Source organism: Argopecten irradians, chromosome 12 (genome assembly GCF_041381155.1).
Source record: "Argopecten irradians isolate NY chromosome 12, Ai_NY, whole genome shotgun sequence".
Classification (NCBI taxonomy): domain Eukaryota; kingdom Metazoa; phylum Mollusca; class Bivalvia; order Pectinida; family Pectinidae; genus Argopecten; species Argopecten irradians.
The window spans coordinates 16,730,232-16,747,571 of NC_091145.1; the positions used below are offsets into that span (position 1 = coordinate 16,730,232).

The 17,340-nt window shown below is 34.6% G+C and overlaps 1 protein-coding gene across 1 annotated transcript; it reads left to right on the forward strand.

The window, feature by feature from the left end:
* The first annotated feature begins 142 nt into the window (after window positions 1-142).
* Window positions 143-15,998, forward strand: LOC138336112 (nucleolar protein 8-like). The gene is made up of 17 exons (XM_069285420.1): window positions 143-495; window positions 1,327-1,389; window positions 2,044-2,122; window positions 2,287-2,440; window positions 3,531-3,599; window positions 5,395-6,920; window positions 7,054-7,687; window positions 8,247-8,465; window positions 8,653-8,781; window positions 10,372-10,462; window positions 10,608-10,728; window positions 11,569-11,658; window positions 12,650-12,873; window positions 13,818-13,935; window positions 14,452-14,528; window positions 15,176-15,258; window positions 15,653-15,998. The coding sequence occupies exons 1-17, from the start codon at window positions 363-365 to the stop codon at window positions 15,731-15,733; spliced, it is 3,891 nt and encodes a 1,296-aa protein (XP_069141521.1). The 5' UTR covers window positions 143-362; the 3' UTR covers window positions 15,734-15,998.
* The last annotated feature ends 1,342 nt before the right edge of the window (window positions 15,999-17,340 follow it).

Below are 17,340 nucleotides of genomic sequence, written 5' to 3' on the forward strand. Positions count from 1 at the left end.
TGAATAAGGAAAATAATATAAACCTTTATATTATTTTAAATATAAATATATTTTCTAATTAACGAATGCTCCCTAGATTTTTGGGTTCTACTAAACGCTTGAATGTAACGAATATGTTACATTGGCGTAAAAGCTTAAAATATACATTGAGTTGTTTATTTTCTGAGACTTTTTATTCCACGTGGGGCTGCTGAAGTAGAAAGAAATGCGTTTTAATAAGTTAATAATGCTGTAAAATATGATTTTTAACTTTCATATATTTCAAGTGTTTCGTATCGAAGGAGTGGTTAATTATTTAGACATGGTAAACATGTGTCAATGATCGATTATCACAAACTTACCTTACCTACCTTACTTCAGAAATGGATTCCTCAACAAAAAGATTATTTGTTGGTGGGCTTTATGATAATATTGCGGAGTCTGAACTTCGGGGAAGATTTTCCAAATTTGGAGATGTTGATAAAATCGAGATAAAAACAAAGAAAAGTAGTGACGGTAAGTTTGATATACACAGGTGTTCATGTCCAAATATGGACCTTTTTATTGACATGTGCATAATATATGAATTTAAGGCAAAGCCTCAGAAGAGCGCAGCTCCATGTAAATACATGATTATAACATCATAACTTTACATTGTCTACATTTTTCTACAAGATTAACAATAAAATATATTTCATTGACATGCACTGGATATCAATAGTTAGAAAGAATTCGAAATAATCCAAATGGAATAGATAAGTTCAATTTACTTCAATTTTGTTTTTATCAGATGCGGAGAAAACTTATCAAAAATATGTGGGAATCAGTGCCGTCATCTTTGGCATCAAGTTTTGTGACGTCACTGCTGACGGTGCCGTGCACTTGAGAATACACAGAGTTTATATAATTATTATTTGACCATTACATTTATTGCGTTGCTCTTGTGTTAAAACAACTTACAGTAATTTTAAAGTGTATCCTGATGACACGCTTCGTCTAGTACAGAAAATTTCAAATCCCGTCGTGCTGATAACGAGAATTAAAACATGGCTGCCTACATGGAGGCGCGAGACTTTTCCCGCGGGACACGATTTCAAAGTCCAAGGGATACTGGAATGTATTGGAATCTATATGCTCACACACATGTTATGGTTAGTAGAGCTTTGCTCTACGCGGCCTTCGGTTTTAGTTGGTTATGATCTCAAAGATTAATTTATATGTAAAATATTACATACCTGGTATTGCTCTTAAATATATAATAAAAAAAATATTAAGATTTAACATCTGATCATGTAATGTATCTTTTCTTGATGTCATTAATATGAGATTTTATCTTTTCTTTTTAAGGAGTTGCAGAAAAAACATTTGCCTATCTTGATGTCAACATTACAGATGAAAATTTGAAAAAATGTAAGATATCAGTACAATAAGATACTTATGTAAAAAAAAAAAAAAAAACTTTCAATATCGGCTCAACTCTTTGCCTTCATATCATCCTCAATACTACAGGGGTTCCAATCACTTACGATCTCTACACCCCTGGACAATCTCAAAGTAAAACTGGAAGCAACTGAACAGGTAATTTAGTTCTTTGATGTACATCAACAGGCTGTATAACCAGGGTTCTTCTTAAAAGCCGGTTGCCGGCAAAAACAGCCATCTATTTCCTTGTTTAACACCGGCTATTTTTGTCAGAAATAAATATTGGTCACCATAAGGGCCTGTGGCCCCCAACCACCTATTATCAATTTTCAACCATCTATTAAAAATCTTAGTGAGAACCCTGATAACACAGACACTTTGGTTGACTGTGGCTTTGATGTAAGGCGTCGCTCTCTCTGTAGTCTTTAAGGGAATTTTTTGCAGGCTTGTGATTGGTTCAGATGTTTTTCTCTAAGATGCCTTCAGTTTTACTATGACGTAGTCCAGGAGTGTAGAGATCATAAGTGATTGGAACCCCTGGAGTATCGAGGATGCCTCCATATATGTCTTTAACCTTCACATCTTTATTATAGAGTTTGTAGTGACGATGTTTTTATTCTCTGAATGATGTTTATTTTATAGGTTTCTCAGTATTAAACAGAAGCAGATGGAAGGGTAATGAACTGAAAATACAACTTGCCAAAGCAGACTTTATGAAGAGGTTGGTATTGCAGCATGCATACTTAAGTTCAGAGCTGTATATAAATGTCAGAGATGTATATTATGCAAACCTTGAAGTTTATCCTTTATATATAATTAAACATTTGTTACAACCATGTTACATTCACCATCAATTGTGAACATTTCTGTTGATTTGTTACATAGGTTGAAGGAAGAAAGGGAGAATAACTTCGAGAAGACACCAAAACCTAAAAAGAAGAAAGTGGTGTTCCAGGATCCCTTGGACGGTGTAGCTGGTGTTGATAATTTCCACATGAAAGGAGCAGTTCCTGGCACACCCGTGGGTGCTGAAGAAAAGGTCAGCTGTTATTGTTTGATTGATACTGGTGACTTAAAGTTTTTAAAACAGTGTTTTTTTCATGACTTCTGGAATGGGGCCTGTGGCTTAAAATTTGGGAAAATGTGACAAAATAAAGATTTGTGAAAAATAACTAGAACTGTACGCCAATGGCTAATATCTACGGCAACCATATATACCTCCATTCTGTTTCAATCATAACCATTATTGGAGCATGTAATATGTCAAATTATAGTATAGACATCCATATGTTACATTAATTGACCAAGTTTGAACAAAATTGATCAAAATGTTAAAGTGAACAGTTGGGCGAGGATGGCTAAAGTCGGTAAAAATGGTGTGAATGTATCCAGTATAATTTCTTATGAAATGGAAAAATAAAATCTCTCGCCAAAATCTGTCTGCGTACGAAGAAATTAATTTAAAGTATAGGAATCCTAATACGTCCTCCCGGCTGACTATGTCTGTGGTTACATTTACACGCAGCCTCGCTTTCAATGCTTTCAACTTTCCTTTACTTTAATGATCAGAACTGGGAAACGTAAGCAGAACTTGGCCGTCGTATTAATATGTGAGAACTTTTGGAAGGCCAATGAACGCATTTAGACTGGTTTTCTTTGCCCGACTATTCACTTTAATAAGTTAATTGTCATTTTAAAAAACTAGAACATGTGTAGAGTGACCTGGTTACCACAACAACCAAAGTTTGGACACAAAAAAACTATCTACACATGTTTTCCAGCATTGCTATTAAATTTCATTGAAATGAAAGAGTTGTCCAAACAAATTTGTTCTACAAAAGCCTGTGTATACTGACCTGGTTACCATGTATATATTTAAGTATTTGAATAACAGCAGTAAAAGTGGTACATTTTTATTTTAATTAGAACTATGTTCCCAACATGAAATAAAAAAAATGTATCTGTTCCACACGCATATAATATACATTCCTCTAAAGCAACTAGATAACCACTGATATTTTTTGTTTAAACACTCAGTACTTGTTCTTGATTTACCAGCTGTACTGCAAAATTATGGATATATCTTAAATGTGAATGCTTTTAACGTGTGTTTTGATTTGATATTGTAGAACTGGGTGGTGGGAAAGTATGGCCGAGTGCTACCGATTGTCAACATCCGAAGACGAGACAAGAGAAAAATATCCTTTTATGTTGATATACAATCTGTCAGTTAAAATACACAATCTCAGCATGTCCAATGTTCTGAAACTGTGATTGGTACAAGTGAAAAAGACTGAAAAAATATGTGTCTGGTGAAAGAACCTATTTTTTAGGAAATTATCCTCTACTTTTAGATTTTTCATTCATTAAGTGCTCAGATACATCATACTTTCATGTCATCAGTAGATTATTACTTATGGATGTATTTGATAAAAGCTTAATCAGTATTTAAATGTTAACACTAAAAACAGTTTTAGCAAAGATCTGACACTAATTAGGAATTCTTTGTTATAAGCATAATTTGTTATATATATATATTACAAACGTCATAATAGAACATTTGTTATAAACATATATTACAAACATCTTACAGGAACATTGTCGGAAAATGAAAATTATGAATTGGTTATAAATGTGTTCATTAGCCCACCATCATCAGATGGTGGGCTATTCAAATCGCCTTTCGTCCGTGGTCCGTCGTCCGTCCGTCCTTCCGTCCGTCCGTCCGTCCGTCCGTCCGTCCGTCCGTCCGTCCGTCCGTCCGTCCGTTAACAATTCTTGTTACCGCTATTTCTCAGAAAGTCCTGAAGGGGTCTTTCTCACATTTCATATACAGGTTCCCCTAGTACCCTAGTTGTGCATATTGCATTTTGGGACCGATCGGTCAACAAGATGGCCGACAGTCGGCCATCTTGGATTTTGATAGTTGAAGTTTGTTACCGCTATTTCTCAAAAAGTGCAGAAGGGATCTTTCTCAAATTTCATATACAGGTTCCCCTAGTACCCTAGTTGTGCATATTGCATTTTCGGACTGATCGGTCAACAAAATGGCCGACAGTCGGCCATCTTGGATTTTGATAATTAAAGTTTGTTACCGCTATTTCTCAAAAAGTGCAGAAGGGATCTTTCTCAAATTTCATTTATAGGTTCCCCTAGGACCCTAGTTGTGCATATTGCATTTTCGGACCGATCGGTCAACAAGATGGCCGACAGGCAGCCATCTTGGATTTTGATAGTTGAAGTTTGTTACCGCTATTTCTCAAAAAGTGCTGAAGGGATCTTTCTCAAATTTCATATACAGGTTCCCCTATGACTCTTGTAGTGTATATTGCATTTTGGGACTGATCGGTCTACAAGATGGCCGACAGGCGGCCATCTTGGATTTTGATAGTTGAAGTTTGTTACCGCTATTTTTCAAAAAGTGCAGAAGGGATCTTTCGCAAATTTCTTATACAGGTTCCCCTATGACTCTTGTTGTGTATATAGCATTTTTGGACTGATCGGTCAACAAGATGGCCGACAGGCGGCCATCTTGGATTTTGATAGTTGAAGTTTGTTACCGCTATTTTTCAAAAAGTGCAGAAGGGATCTTTCTCAAATTTCATATACAGGTTCCCCTATGACTCTTGTTGTGTATATAGCATTTTTGGACTGATCGGTCAACAAGATGGCCGACAGGCGCCCATCTTGGATTTTGATACTTGAAGTTTGTTATCGCTATTTTTTAGAAAGTACTATAGCGATCTGTCTCAAATTTTATATATATGTGTGTTTGAAAAAGTTTGAAAAGCAGGGAAAAGATCCCTCTTTCCATTGTGAATTGGTTGTAAATGTGTTCATTACCGACAGGCTGTACTGATGTGCTGTAATTCAGTACAGATGTTCAGTAACACATACACTTCCACCTATATTTTCAGATGATATTGTTTAACCTTAATATGAACACATTTTCTGAACCACTGTTAGTTAATTCATAATCCTTAACAAAAATACATGATGAAAGTTGACCCTTCAAAGTTTTGTCACAATTCTAAGAGGATGAAAGAAGAAACAATGGAAGTGTCTGATACAGGGGTCCATGATCTGACATGGTCTATAGACACCAAAGACTCGGAGATGATCAAACGACGGAAAGGAGAATTTCCTTCATGGAACCCAAAGAAAAAGAAGAGAAGTTCTGACGTAGACATACAATCACTGGCTGACTTCTACGAATCCTTCAGAACTGGGAGTACATCTAAAAATACTGACTTTGAAGTGGTACCGGATAATTACCTTAAAGTCTCTCAAACAAGAACATACTTCAGTGAAGAGAATGATTCAAGTGATGAAGATGTTGAAAATCACAAGACAAGCACCCCATTTCCAAGTCCGTTTCCGCAACTTCACCAGAAAGCAGATGTCAAAATAGCAGGAAAAGACCAAAGTGTAAAGGGCAAAAATGGTAATGTAGAAAAAACAAAGAAGTTAGAAGACCCAAAATGTACTCCAAATGCAAAGCAGTTAGGTAAGGGACAAAAGGATATAAGCAAGAAAATATTAGAAATTACAGATCATTCCAAGTTTTCTAATGCTTTGGAAAAAACAGCTACTGAGAACACCGAGCCAAATTCTTTATCCTCAATCTCACAAAACACAGCAGTAGCAGAATTTGTTTCTGACAAGCAGTCAAATAGTCCAAAAAAATACAAAACACAGTCAAAAGACGATCAGCTTTGTAATCAATTTAATTCACAGGAGAAGGATTCAAATGATTCAATCAACAAACTTTCAAGTAAAAAGTCAGACAGTAGTGATTTTAACAAAGGAAATAAATCAGTGACAAAAAAACCTAAGCTGCAAGCATTTGGTGGAACCAGACATTTGTATGACAATCCATCATCTATTTCACATCAGAAAGGGGATTTACTGAAAGATACAGCTGAATCAACATCTAATTCATTGGCCAATAAAGCCAGCTCCGCCTCACAAGGCATCTTAACTAGCTCAGCATCACTGGTTGATCCAGCCAGCTTAGCATCCAGTTGTCACAGCGCTCCGGCTGAACATCCAAGTGAGGCTATGTGTGGAGTCAAAAGGACACTCTTCCAAAACTCATTGTTGAATCATTCACAAGAAAAAGAGAATGCACAAGAAGATTCTGATGGTGACTCGGTGTCGTCTGCTGATACAGATGTTATCATCTCCTCAGCTAAGAAACGCAGAGGTGAGGGCACAGTGATGGGATACGGATCAATGGAAACTCCAGTGTCTCTCCAAAACTCCCTCAACTACAGCATTAGTGAGTTCGGCGGTGGACTGGTAGATGGAGAATCGTCTGGACAAGCTAGCTGGATGGACCGGTGGAACTATGAATTCGATGACAGCGATGATTCAAACGATTTTGAAAAGGTAGCTAGAAAGATATTGAAGAACCAGAAAGAAACAAGGAATTCCACAGCAAATAATGTTTTGGTAAATAATGATGGTGAAGTGAAGATAGAGTTAGTTTCAAGTTCTGAACCTCACAATTCTAAAAAGTCTGATTCTATCAGTAGTGATGATGATGATGATGATGATGATGATGATGATGATGAGGAGAAGGAAAGTCTGATTCTATCAGTAGTGAGGAGGAGGATAAAGAAACTACCAGTAAAAAGTCTGATCTATCAGTAGTGATGATGATGATGATGATGATGATGAGAAGGAAACTACCAGTGAAAGTGATGATGATGATGATGATGAAAATAATAGTAGCAATAAAAATATTCAGCAAAGTAATGTTAAAAGCAAGATGGAAGATAGTAAGAAAAAGGGTAATGATGATGAAAGTGATGACGAAAGCAGCAGTGATGAAAGTGATGAAGATGAAAGTGGCAAAAAAAGCGATGATGAGGAAAATAGTGAAGAAAGCAATGATGAGGATAGTGGTGAAGAAAGTGGTGACGAAGAAAGTAGTGAAGATAGCGATGATGAGGAAAAAAGTGAAGAAAGTGATGATGATAACTCTAGTAGTAGTGAAGAGGAAAACAAAGGAGTAGCAGAGATAAAGAAATCTACAAAAGAAAGTGAAAAGGTGAAAAAAGATCTAAGTGTAACGAGTAAGGCAGGGAAGGATGAAAACGCTAACAAAGAACTACAACAGAGCAATGAGAATCCTGTTACACAGGAAAGAAAAGGAAAAGACAAGGCAGAGCAGGAAAGGATGTCTAAAGAGGCTAACAGGAAAAAGCAAGAGGCCCTTCGACTGAAACAGGAGGAATACAACACTCGGAAATCTATCATCAAACAAGCCTTGTCTGGTGTGGTAAGATCCTTTCTATACTGGCCTCTAATATGTCTTAGATATCATCATATTAATGACTATTGTAAACCACATTTAACCCATTCGCCCCTGTAGATACATTTAGATTCTTCTTATTCAGAGGTTGGAATAGTCCATGTTTGAATTTCAAGGGTAAATGAATTAAATATTTTCGTGTATTGTAATTTGCATCCTCATTATTTTCATCGCATTCATGTATACATAAATTTGCAATCAAGGTACTAATAATCACAATTTCATTTATGCATTTATACAATTATTCGAGAAACAAATGAATTTGCGTTCAAGCCCTATTGCAAAATTAAGCAAAAATTTGTATCTTGCAAAACTAAATGGTGTATACTATATGTATATAACATTGTCTTTTGATAGCAAATATAACATTATCAAAATTCTTGCACTATGTTCGTCATCACCTTGATATTTGGCTTAATATAATTTACGAGATGAGTTGAGGAAATTGCTAATTCATCATGTATTAAAAAAAATGTATTGATATGAATGTATTGTAAAATCCTAAATACCAATTCTTTTTTACCAGGACAACGCCAAGTGGTCTAACAGGATAGTGTTTGACTCAGATAGTGAGGATAATGCTACTCAAAAGTCAGTTCCTCAACAGCCTGACAAAAAAGCATGGGATTTAGAGGACAGCGATGACGGAAATGAGAGTGAAGAGGAAAGTGAAGATGAGAGTGAAGGGGACAGCAGTGCAGAAGAAGACAGTGCAGAAGAAAAAGACAATAAAAACAAAGCTGGGGTAAGATATTTTCAGTAATTTTTAGGTATTCTTATCTTGTAGAAGAAAAACTTGTTTTGTTTGCAGTCATGATAACTTAAATCTGTTCAGACAGATTATATATTTTTGTAGTTTTAAAAGCTTTCATTAAGAGTATAGCACTAATAATGCACAGTACCAAAATAATAAAATATTGATATATCCATAGGACATTACCACAGCAAATAAGAAAGTGACCAAATCCTTGTTTGATGAATCTTCAAGTGATGGTGGTGACGACGATGATGAGGATGCCTTCATGAATAAACCCCAGTTTGAAGGAGAGGCTGGATCTGAGGTAAGACTTCAGAACAGGCACAAGCTTTAAATGTATTACACAGGTGAATTTAACATGAAAAAATCTGGACCTGAAATTCACCCGAAACATTGCCTCTATACAGTAATACCAAGTAAAACAACCCTATGTAGGCTATTTCTGCTGTCAAATACATTTGACATTAGTCAGTAAAATTGTTTGAAATAAGAAACAGTTACAGTATTACAGTCTCACACTCTTATATTCGTTTCAGCCCAGGTATGCTTTCAGACACTCTTACGTGCAAATAAATAGACATCACTCAAACTCTACACAGGCTACTTATAATCTTAACTCCCATGATGAGGTTCGCCAGTCTGTTTCTGAGCTCAACCACACCATCTTATTCTTCAATGCTTAGTGTAGCCAAGCACTAGTAATATTCTAATGTCTGCCTAGCACTCAGACATCACGTTACTAACCTTAGTTTAGCACTCAGATACCACATCCAAAATTTAGACAAGTACTCTGTTACTTTCAAAATTCAACTTGACCGAGAATAGTAAGTTTCCAATGCTCTGCTCATCTAAACATTTAGATAACTTCATGCTCTTGAGAAATACTAAGGGCTGTTCCAGCAAAACATATATGGCACCCAGGGAAGGCACTTTAAAAAAATAGTATGTGCCATGGTGGGTTCAAAATAAAATCACTTCTGTGTTAGGGTGACATTCCAATAAAATCTCTTCTGTGGATGGGTCTATCTGAAGCACTTTTTGAAATAAAATGCAAAATTTGTGTTTCATAATGTTGCTGTCAGTCATCCAGACTACAAAAATAACTGTTGAGAAAAAATTTAATTTCTGACAATATTAATGTGTTTTTCATCTTCAATAAAAACCAATTATTTTATTTTCTGGGTGTTTTGATATAAATAATGACAGAACATTTATTTAAGACATATTATATTCATTCAAACTTGGCAATGGTACAGAGAAACAATGGATTAGTTTTGGCAAAATACTGTTGTCATCAACAGATCTTTATTTTAATTCACTGGTATTAAGTCAAGGAAAAAGTGGCAGTTCACAAGTTTAAGTGTGAATGTCCAGATATCTACTCTTGCATTACGCTTGTGAAGCCATTCTGTATCTTTAGTAGAATTTCCGCTGGTTCTATGAGGATGGTACCTTTTAGTAACATATGCAGCACATCAAACAATAGTTCACTGCACCATACACAGTGCAATTTTGTCCTGGGACTCTTCAGTGATGCTTGAAAGCAAAATATGTAACTCCAAAAAGATGTTGGAGCAAACTAAAAAATAAAATCGCTTCTATGCCATGGTCTCGTTCACAAAAAAATAGAAATGCGTGACGGTCAACAAAATTGAAAATCACTTCTATCCCCCCCTACCATATATGTTTTGCTGGAACAGCCCTAAGCACAAAATACTCATTTATTGAGCTTTACTTGACAAAACATCCTAACACCGAGGATAGGATATTGATATTTCCTAAAGGGTTGTGCTTGGTACTCACATTCCCAAAAATAATTATAGTGAACATTTTGACAAATATGCTGCCAATTGACATATTTTTAAATGATATTTAAATTGTCTGCCTTTTCCAGTTGATGAAGCTTCAAATGAAATTCAATAGTGACAGACGTTTCAAACTGGACCAGAGATTTGCGGAGAGTGATGAAGAGAAAGATGATAATGGTAATGCTTTTACATTCAATCCAATTAGCCAATAGCTTGAAAGTATCACTAAAATAACACTGCTGCGAAATAGTTTTGTTTGCAAATCATAATTATTGTGTAGTTTGAAATGTGTTTGATGATGTTGTAATTTGATTGTTCTCAGAGGGAAATGTCGAGGAGGTGGAGGATGAGAAAACCAGAAATCTGAAAGTACTACAGGAAGTTGTGGGAGTCCAAGTTAACGTGGTAACTGACAAGAAAGATAGGATGAAGAAATTATTCAAGTAAGTTACTAATACAAAGCTGAAAATTATCTTGCTGTTGTTATAAAACTTCAAGCTCCATCTAGGATACCTCGTTACGAACATTTCGTAAACTGAAGTGTGTCATCTGAAAAATAATATTCATAAAGTTTGGTATGGTTTAGTTGGATTAGTTTAATATCCCACTACCTTTCCGGAGCAAAATATAAAGATTTCTTAAAAACATTAATTACCTCAGAAAATATATACCGATGGCCTAAGATGAGGTTACAACACCAAACATATGCAAAATTTCCTGCGTAATATATGATAACAATGGAGAGTCATTTCGCTGTTTTACCGTCTGCCGCAGTGATAGTCAACTACCGCGCGGTATTTAGGACGACGGGGGAAAACATAAGACGACCCGCGTTATGAAAATTAACATTTTATTTATTTTAATAAAATTGTTTAGGAGGTGATAATAAGTGTAGTATTAATGTTAAGTTAATAACTTTTGCCACTCGACAAAATTATTAATCTCGTTTTACATTCCCATTTTAAAAATCAAAATTCGTTTCAGAAAGGTAGTGGGCCTTTAATATCCTATTAACAGTCGGGGTCATTTAAGGATACGTCAGGTCTAGCTAGTCGAGGAAAGCTGAAGTATGGGGAAAAACACTGACCAGAAGTCAGTACCTGGTAACTGCCCCACATGGGATTCAAACTCACAACCCAGAGGTGGAGGGCATGTGGTAATGTTGAGACATCTGATTATTTCTCCGCTACATCAGCACTATGACTGACTTCAAAAAGAAAGGACATTAGAATAATTACAAGGAAGGAATGGTGTAGTTTTAAATGTAGTATATGATGTTTCAGGGACATATCAGCCCTTCAGTACGATCCAAGTAGAGAGGACCACAAGAACTTTGAAATTCAGCCAAACCCAGACCAAAAGAAAAAAGAAGGGTAAGTTTTTGTTACTTTTTTAAAACTGTAAAGTATACGTTTTGTGTTCAATATTTCACTTCCTTTCTAATGTAGGTAACATTCACTGAAATCATAATGTATTTGATTTTATTGTATTTGAATTATATGTCAGTTATTAAATGAAAATAATTAATTAATTGAAGTGGGAAGGGGGTCATTTCACCATGGCCATGATATTTTGACCACCATCCCCCCTATAATGTGATGTACCAATTCACAGTTTCCGTAAATAACACTAAATATTAACTGAATTCATGACATTTATGATTTTATTGTATCTTAAGACAGTTAAATGTCGGTTAAAAAAGTAATTGGCGTGAGGATGGGGGATGGCTATGGTATTTTGACCCCCCTCTCTCTTCCCCTTCTAAGCTTAAGTTCTTGAAGTCATTAGTTAACTTAACTGAAATCATACTTTATTGACCCCCCATCCCCTTTTAAGGTCTAAGTGTAAGTTCTCATAGTCATTAGGTTTTGTAAATAATACTTAATGTCAACTGAAATCGTATTATATATGAGTTATTGTAGCTTAAGGCAGTTATATGTCAGTTGAAAAGAATAAATTGGAATGGGGAATGTCTTCAAGTATTATAGTAACTTTTAGAAGGGGGGTTCATTTCACCATAATGGTATTTTGAACCTGGGGTCATTTTACCGTAATGGTATATTGACCCCGTGGTCAATATACCATGATTCAAAATACCATGCTACACCGGCATATAAAAACTTCATCAAAAGTTTCATGTACCGTTATCATTTATTAGAAAATTTAACACAAGTACAGTTTAAATTTGTCAGCTTGTGTTTGATATATCTTTGTTTTGACAATCCTTTTAAGCCAAACTGTTTGGCTTTTAATTACTAAATAAATTGGTAGGCAATTAAATAATATTCAAAAGAGTACAATATTTTCAACTTCCTGTATTCCATGTTGACCAATCTGCATGTATCCATTCTCTCCTTCCATTAGGAAAAAGAAAAAGTCAAAGAAGCAGAAAGCTGATGAAGAAGAGGCAGAAGCTGAGTCTTTGCCCGTGGTCAGTGGTGAAAAGTTTTACGAAGTTGACACCTCTGCCCTAGAGGAAGCCTTCAAGAAGCCAGACGAGACCAGTAAAACAAACACTGGTGCTTTCTCATTGTTAGCAGCATTTGGCAAGAAATCAGAGGTGGAGGATGAAGATGAGGGAATGCAAGGTATGTTTCATCCTCAATATACCAAGGGTTAATTACTGTAGCCACTCCTGGTCTACAAAGCAAAACTGAAGGCTTTGTGTGCTAGACAGATAGCTTGGTCTTTTGAGGTTCATCAAAAGAATCCAATAACAATACTCTGTATGGCTTTGAAGTTGGACATCACTCTCTTGTAATCTTCAAGGGAAGTCTCTGCAGGCCTGTGATTTCTCCCGATTTGCCTTCAGTTTTATTATGATATAGTCCAGGGATGGATATAATGACAGTGATAGTAACCCTTGAGTATCAAGGATGAGTATGTTTATATAGTTACCATGACTACTAGGCAGTTAGTAAATCTACATACATGGTAACATGGCTGTTTTATGATAGCTTACCGTATTAGAAATTGGATAAGAAAGGTCTTTAGAATCAACAGAAAGATTTTTTGTCTTTTTATAATGTAATTATATCTCTTCCTTCATGGGCAGGTATTAAAATGTGCATTATTTATGATTAATTTATGACAAAAAGACACCAATGTACAGATGTATTGTAAACAAACAAACAAAAGTTTAAAAAAAAAAAAAAAAAAAAAACTAAAAAAAAAATCAATACCTGCAGGTAACTTTGTATCATTATCAGACAGACTGTGGCATGTATTGATGTTAAAATACTGTCATATAGGTAGATATGGAATTTCTTACCTACCTTTGGCCCTTATGTAGTATAAATTGGCAAAGGTAAACAAGGTAAAAATGGGGACTGCAGAATTTTATGCAAAAAAAAAAAATTTGAATAACAGTTATGCGAATAGCTTGATTCCTGTATATTATCAACTGTCAAAGATAATTTTAGGATTGCCAGTGCTTCATTGTTAGTGCTTATACACAAGTTTAGAAATTATACCAAAAATTATTAATTTCCTTAGCTGTCTCTATAGAGGATGTTTATATTTTCATTTCCAGAGGAAACTACAGTTCCAACACCAAAGTGGCAGGGCTTTAACTTCCACAACAGCAGTGATGACGAGGACCTGGGCCGTGAAAGTGACGAGGAAAAACATACAGAAGGAGAGGAGGCAAAGTAATAACAATTTTTAAATTATATTTTTTGGCAAAACATTTACAACAATTTGTTTTTCCAATTTAAATGTACATATATATAATAATCAATTTGAAATCTATTTGTACGCATACATATTACATGTGTGTATGTAATTGGAAGAAGAAAAAAAAGCCAGATTTCTGTCTAGTACACTGCAAAGTCCCTTTGCGGACATGCAAGTGTTGTTTTTTTTATCCCTTTCCCACAAAATAATTCTTCTTTCTACGACTTGATTATCTCATTCTCATAAGCTAATTATTTTGTTGTCATGTCAGTTAATATCTCCTTTCAAAAGTTTGATATGTCATTCTCAAATGCTTATTACCTAAGCCCCAATTTCATATACAATTTTGTAGAAATTTCTCCTTCAGATTATGTAAAAAAAATATATAGATATTAGCATGTGAGAACAAAATTTGAACTGGTGGCAACAAAATATTATCATATGTCTTTCCTTCGTTTTTACATTGTATGCATATCTGTTTAAAATTTCAGGAAAGAGGAAACCCCTATATTTGTAGCAAAAAACAACGATTCCTTTTTCTTCACTGAAGATGATGAGCGTATTAAAGGTTAGTACAAAGACTAACAATAAGTAACAGTAAAATTTATCTGGAGATTGTATCAAGATAAATGCAGTACATACCTAAAATTTGGATGTTGGTTGATACTATTAACAGCCAAGGTCATTTAAGGACGTCCTTGCATGTATGTCGTGTGTATGAAGTACATGCATGGTTTGGGAGATTGCAGTATATCTTTCGGATGCCACTTGCCGAAGGGTAAATTGCGCTCCATTATGCTGTATAGTTATATATTTGTCTACATTATCCGGCATTACTGTTCGTATCCTATTATGTAATTGTATTCGTTTTGTATGCTTTGATAAAGGGTCAGATCACCTCGAAAATTTGACAAATTTTGTAATGTGTGAATAACATGCGATAGATGAGGGAAAGAAAGTATATGTTCTGATAAGGATCAAAGAGAATAGGTTAATAATAGAAGGAGAATATAAAGGAAGGAAAAAATGAGGAATGAAAATTAGTGCCAGAGACTAGAACAATAGGGTAAAAGTTGAAAGAGGGTAAAACGAAAGGACGAAATAAGTTATGGATGGTAACATTGATTGGACAGGGAATAATATCAGTGAATAAAACCAGAAAACTTTGCACTTGATGTTGTAATAAAAAATTGAATATCTATTTCTATTTACTAGAGGGGATAGCAAGCTTTTGCAGACAAGAAGATTTGGAGAAAATCCGTGAACGCTGGCAGGAGAAAAGACCGGATCTTATTAAGGTCAGAACTTAATGACTGATGAAGTTTTGTGTAGTGGTTTTGTATATAATTATTCATTACACATTCTTTAGATCTGCTTGCCATTTTTTTCACAATATGCTCCCATTATCAAAGAGACTTAAATGTAATGGCATTTTCCTTTTTATTCGCTATTTAGCTTTGTTATTTAAAAAAAAAAATGTTTATGCACATTATAGAGTTATCTCCCTTGTGGGTAGGTCTCGATTGTATCATTGTTTTGTGAGTGAAACTGACGTCATTTACCCTGGATATGACATCATTATCTAAACCTACCCACAAGGCAAACAACTGCATACTATACAAATACAGAATAGGTCATTTATGATGCATGTACGTGAATTTAATGTGACATATTTTTATTATTTTCTTCTAGGCATACCATGCTAAATACAAAAGAGCTGTAAGAAATAAGAGGGCGCTGGAAAAGAAAAAGACGCTTACAAAACGTAAATAATTATAATAATTAAAGAAAAAATTACGTAATATTTTTTTCAGGAGTAAAACTCCTGAATCACTAAAATAAATGACATTCTATCAATACAAGATATCTATTCTGTATTGATTTAAAATTTGAAAACAAAGGATGTAAATCAATGCTAGTATATTATAATTTTGTATTAATTATATACATTGTAGCTTCCTACTTCAATGTGCTTATAAAATGTATCAAATGAATTTACTATAAAATCTATGCTGAAGAATAAATCAATTATAATTTAAATATGATTTGTTGCTTGATCACTGATGTCCCTAGTTTAAAATAGTGCTTAATTGATCTAATGAAGACATTTGGTCGCAGAAACTGTTTGAAGCACTTTTTATGATATTGATAGGTAGGCACTCCAAATATTTTATTTATTATAATTACTATATTACTATATAATTGACTAGCTGCCAGACCCGAAGTTCCTCACCAATGTTGTGTTTTCTCTTAGTCTGAAAGGTTTATCTAAGATTTTTTAAAGTTAGTTTATCAACCTTTTTTGTGTTTTGGTTATCTCCCCTTGTTTGAAACTAAGTTATCTCTGTTAGTTTAAAAGTTGGTAAATTCCCGTAATTGGTAAGCGTACATATATGTAGTTATCTCCACTAGTTTTAAACTTTATCTTTGCTAGTTTGAAACTACATGTAGGTTTATCTCCCCTGGTTTGAAACTTAATTATCAACCCTTGTCTGAAGTTCATATATCTTCTGGTTTGAAACTATATTATCTCATGCATCCATTAAGCTTTAGTTTATATCACCTGGTTTGATTTGAAGTTTTCTCCACCATTTTCGTTCTATAACTGTTTTGACCTTGAATATTTTACTTCAACAAAGTTTAGAGAATTTACATGACGGGAATCAATTTCCAATCTAAAAAAACCCACATGAATTTTTACATGAAAAGTTCTCTTTTTAATCATAATTGATAAGCCGTCTTTATTTCATTGAAGTACAATGTACATTGAAAAATGGATAAAATAGCAGCAAATTGAATACTCAGATATCGGTTGTATTAAAATGATGTCCACGTTAAAAAAAAACAGGAAAATAAAACCGACTGTTTTAATTGTAAAAATATGTCCCCTAAACAGTAAAAAAAATGAAAGAATGCTGTTTTCCACTAGCTGAAGTATAATTTGAAGCATGAACATATAACATATGCTGATGATTTAGGTTGTTTCCGAAGTCAGCACACCAAACACTAAATATATATCAGATACATGACGTCCACTCTATACATGAAACACCATGATACTTTAAGCGGAAAGACACAAAAACTTACTGCGGGACAGGTAAACTTCGATTTGCTTCGTCAGTATTTAACAATTATCCAAAATTAATCACTTCATGTGGTTATATATATATTGATAGGCTCCATTGACGTGGACTCAACGTTTGTTTGAACACAATTTTCTAGAAACGTTCCGAGTATTTGAATTCCCAGCATTCCCATTCGTCATTAGAACAATGATGTCGTAGTTACATTTCTGGTATATCATTCTCTAATATCATAAGCTTTGATCGCCATGTACTTGTTAAGAAATCTGTCGACACAAGTCACGTGGTTCTATCCCA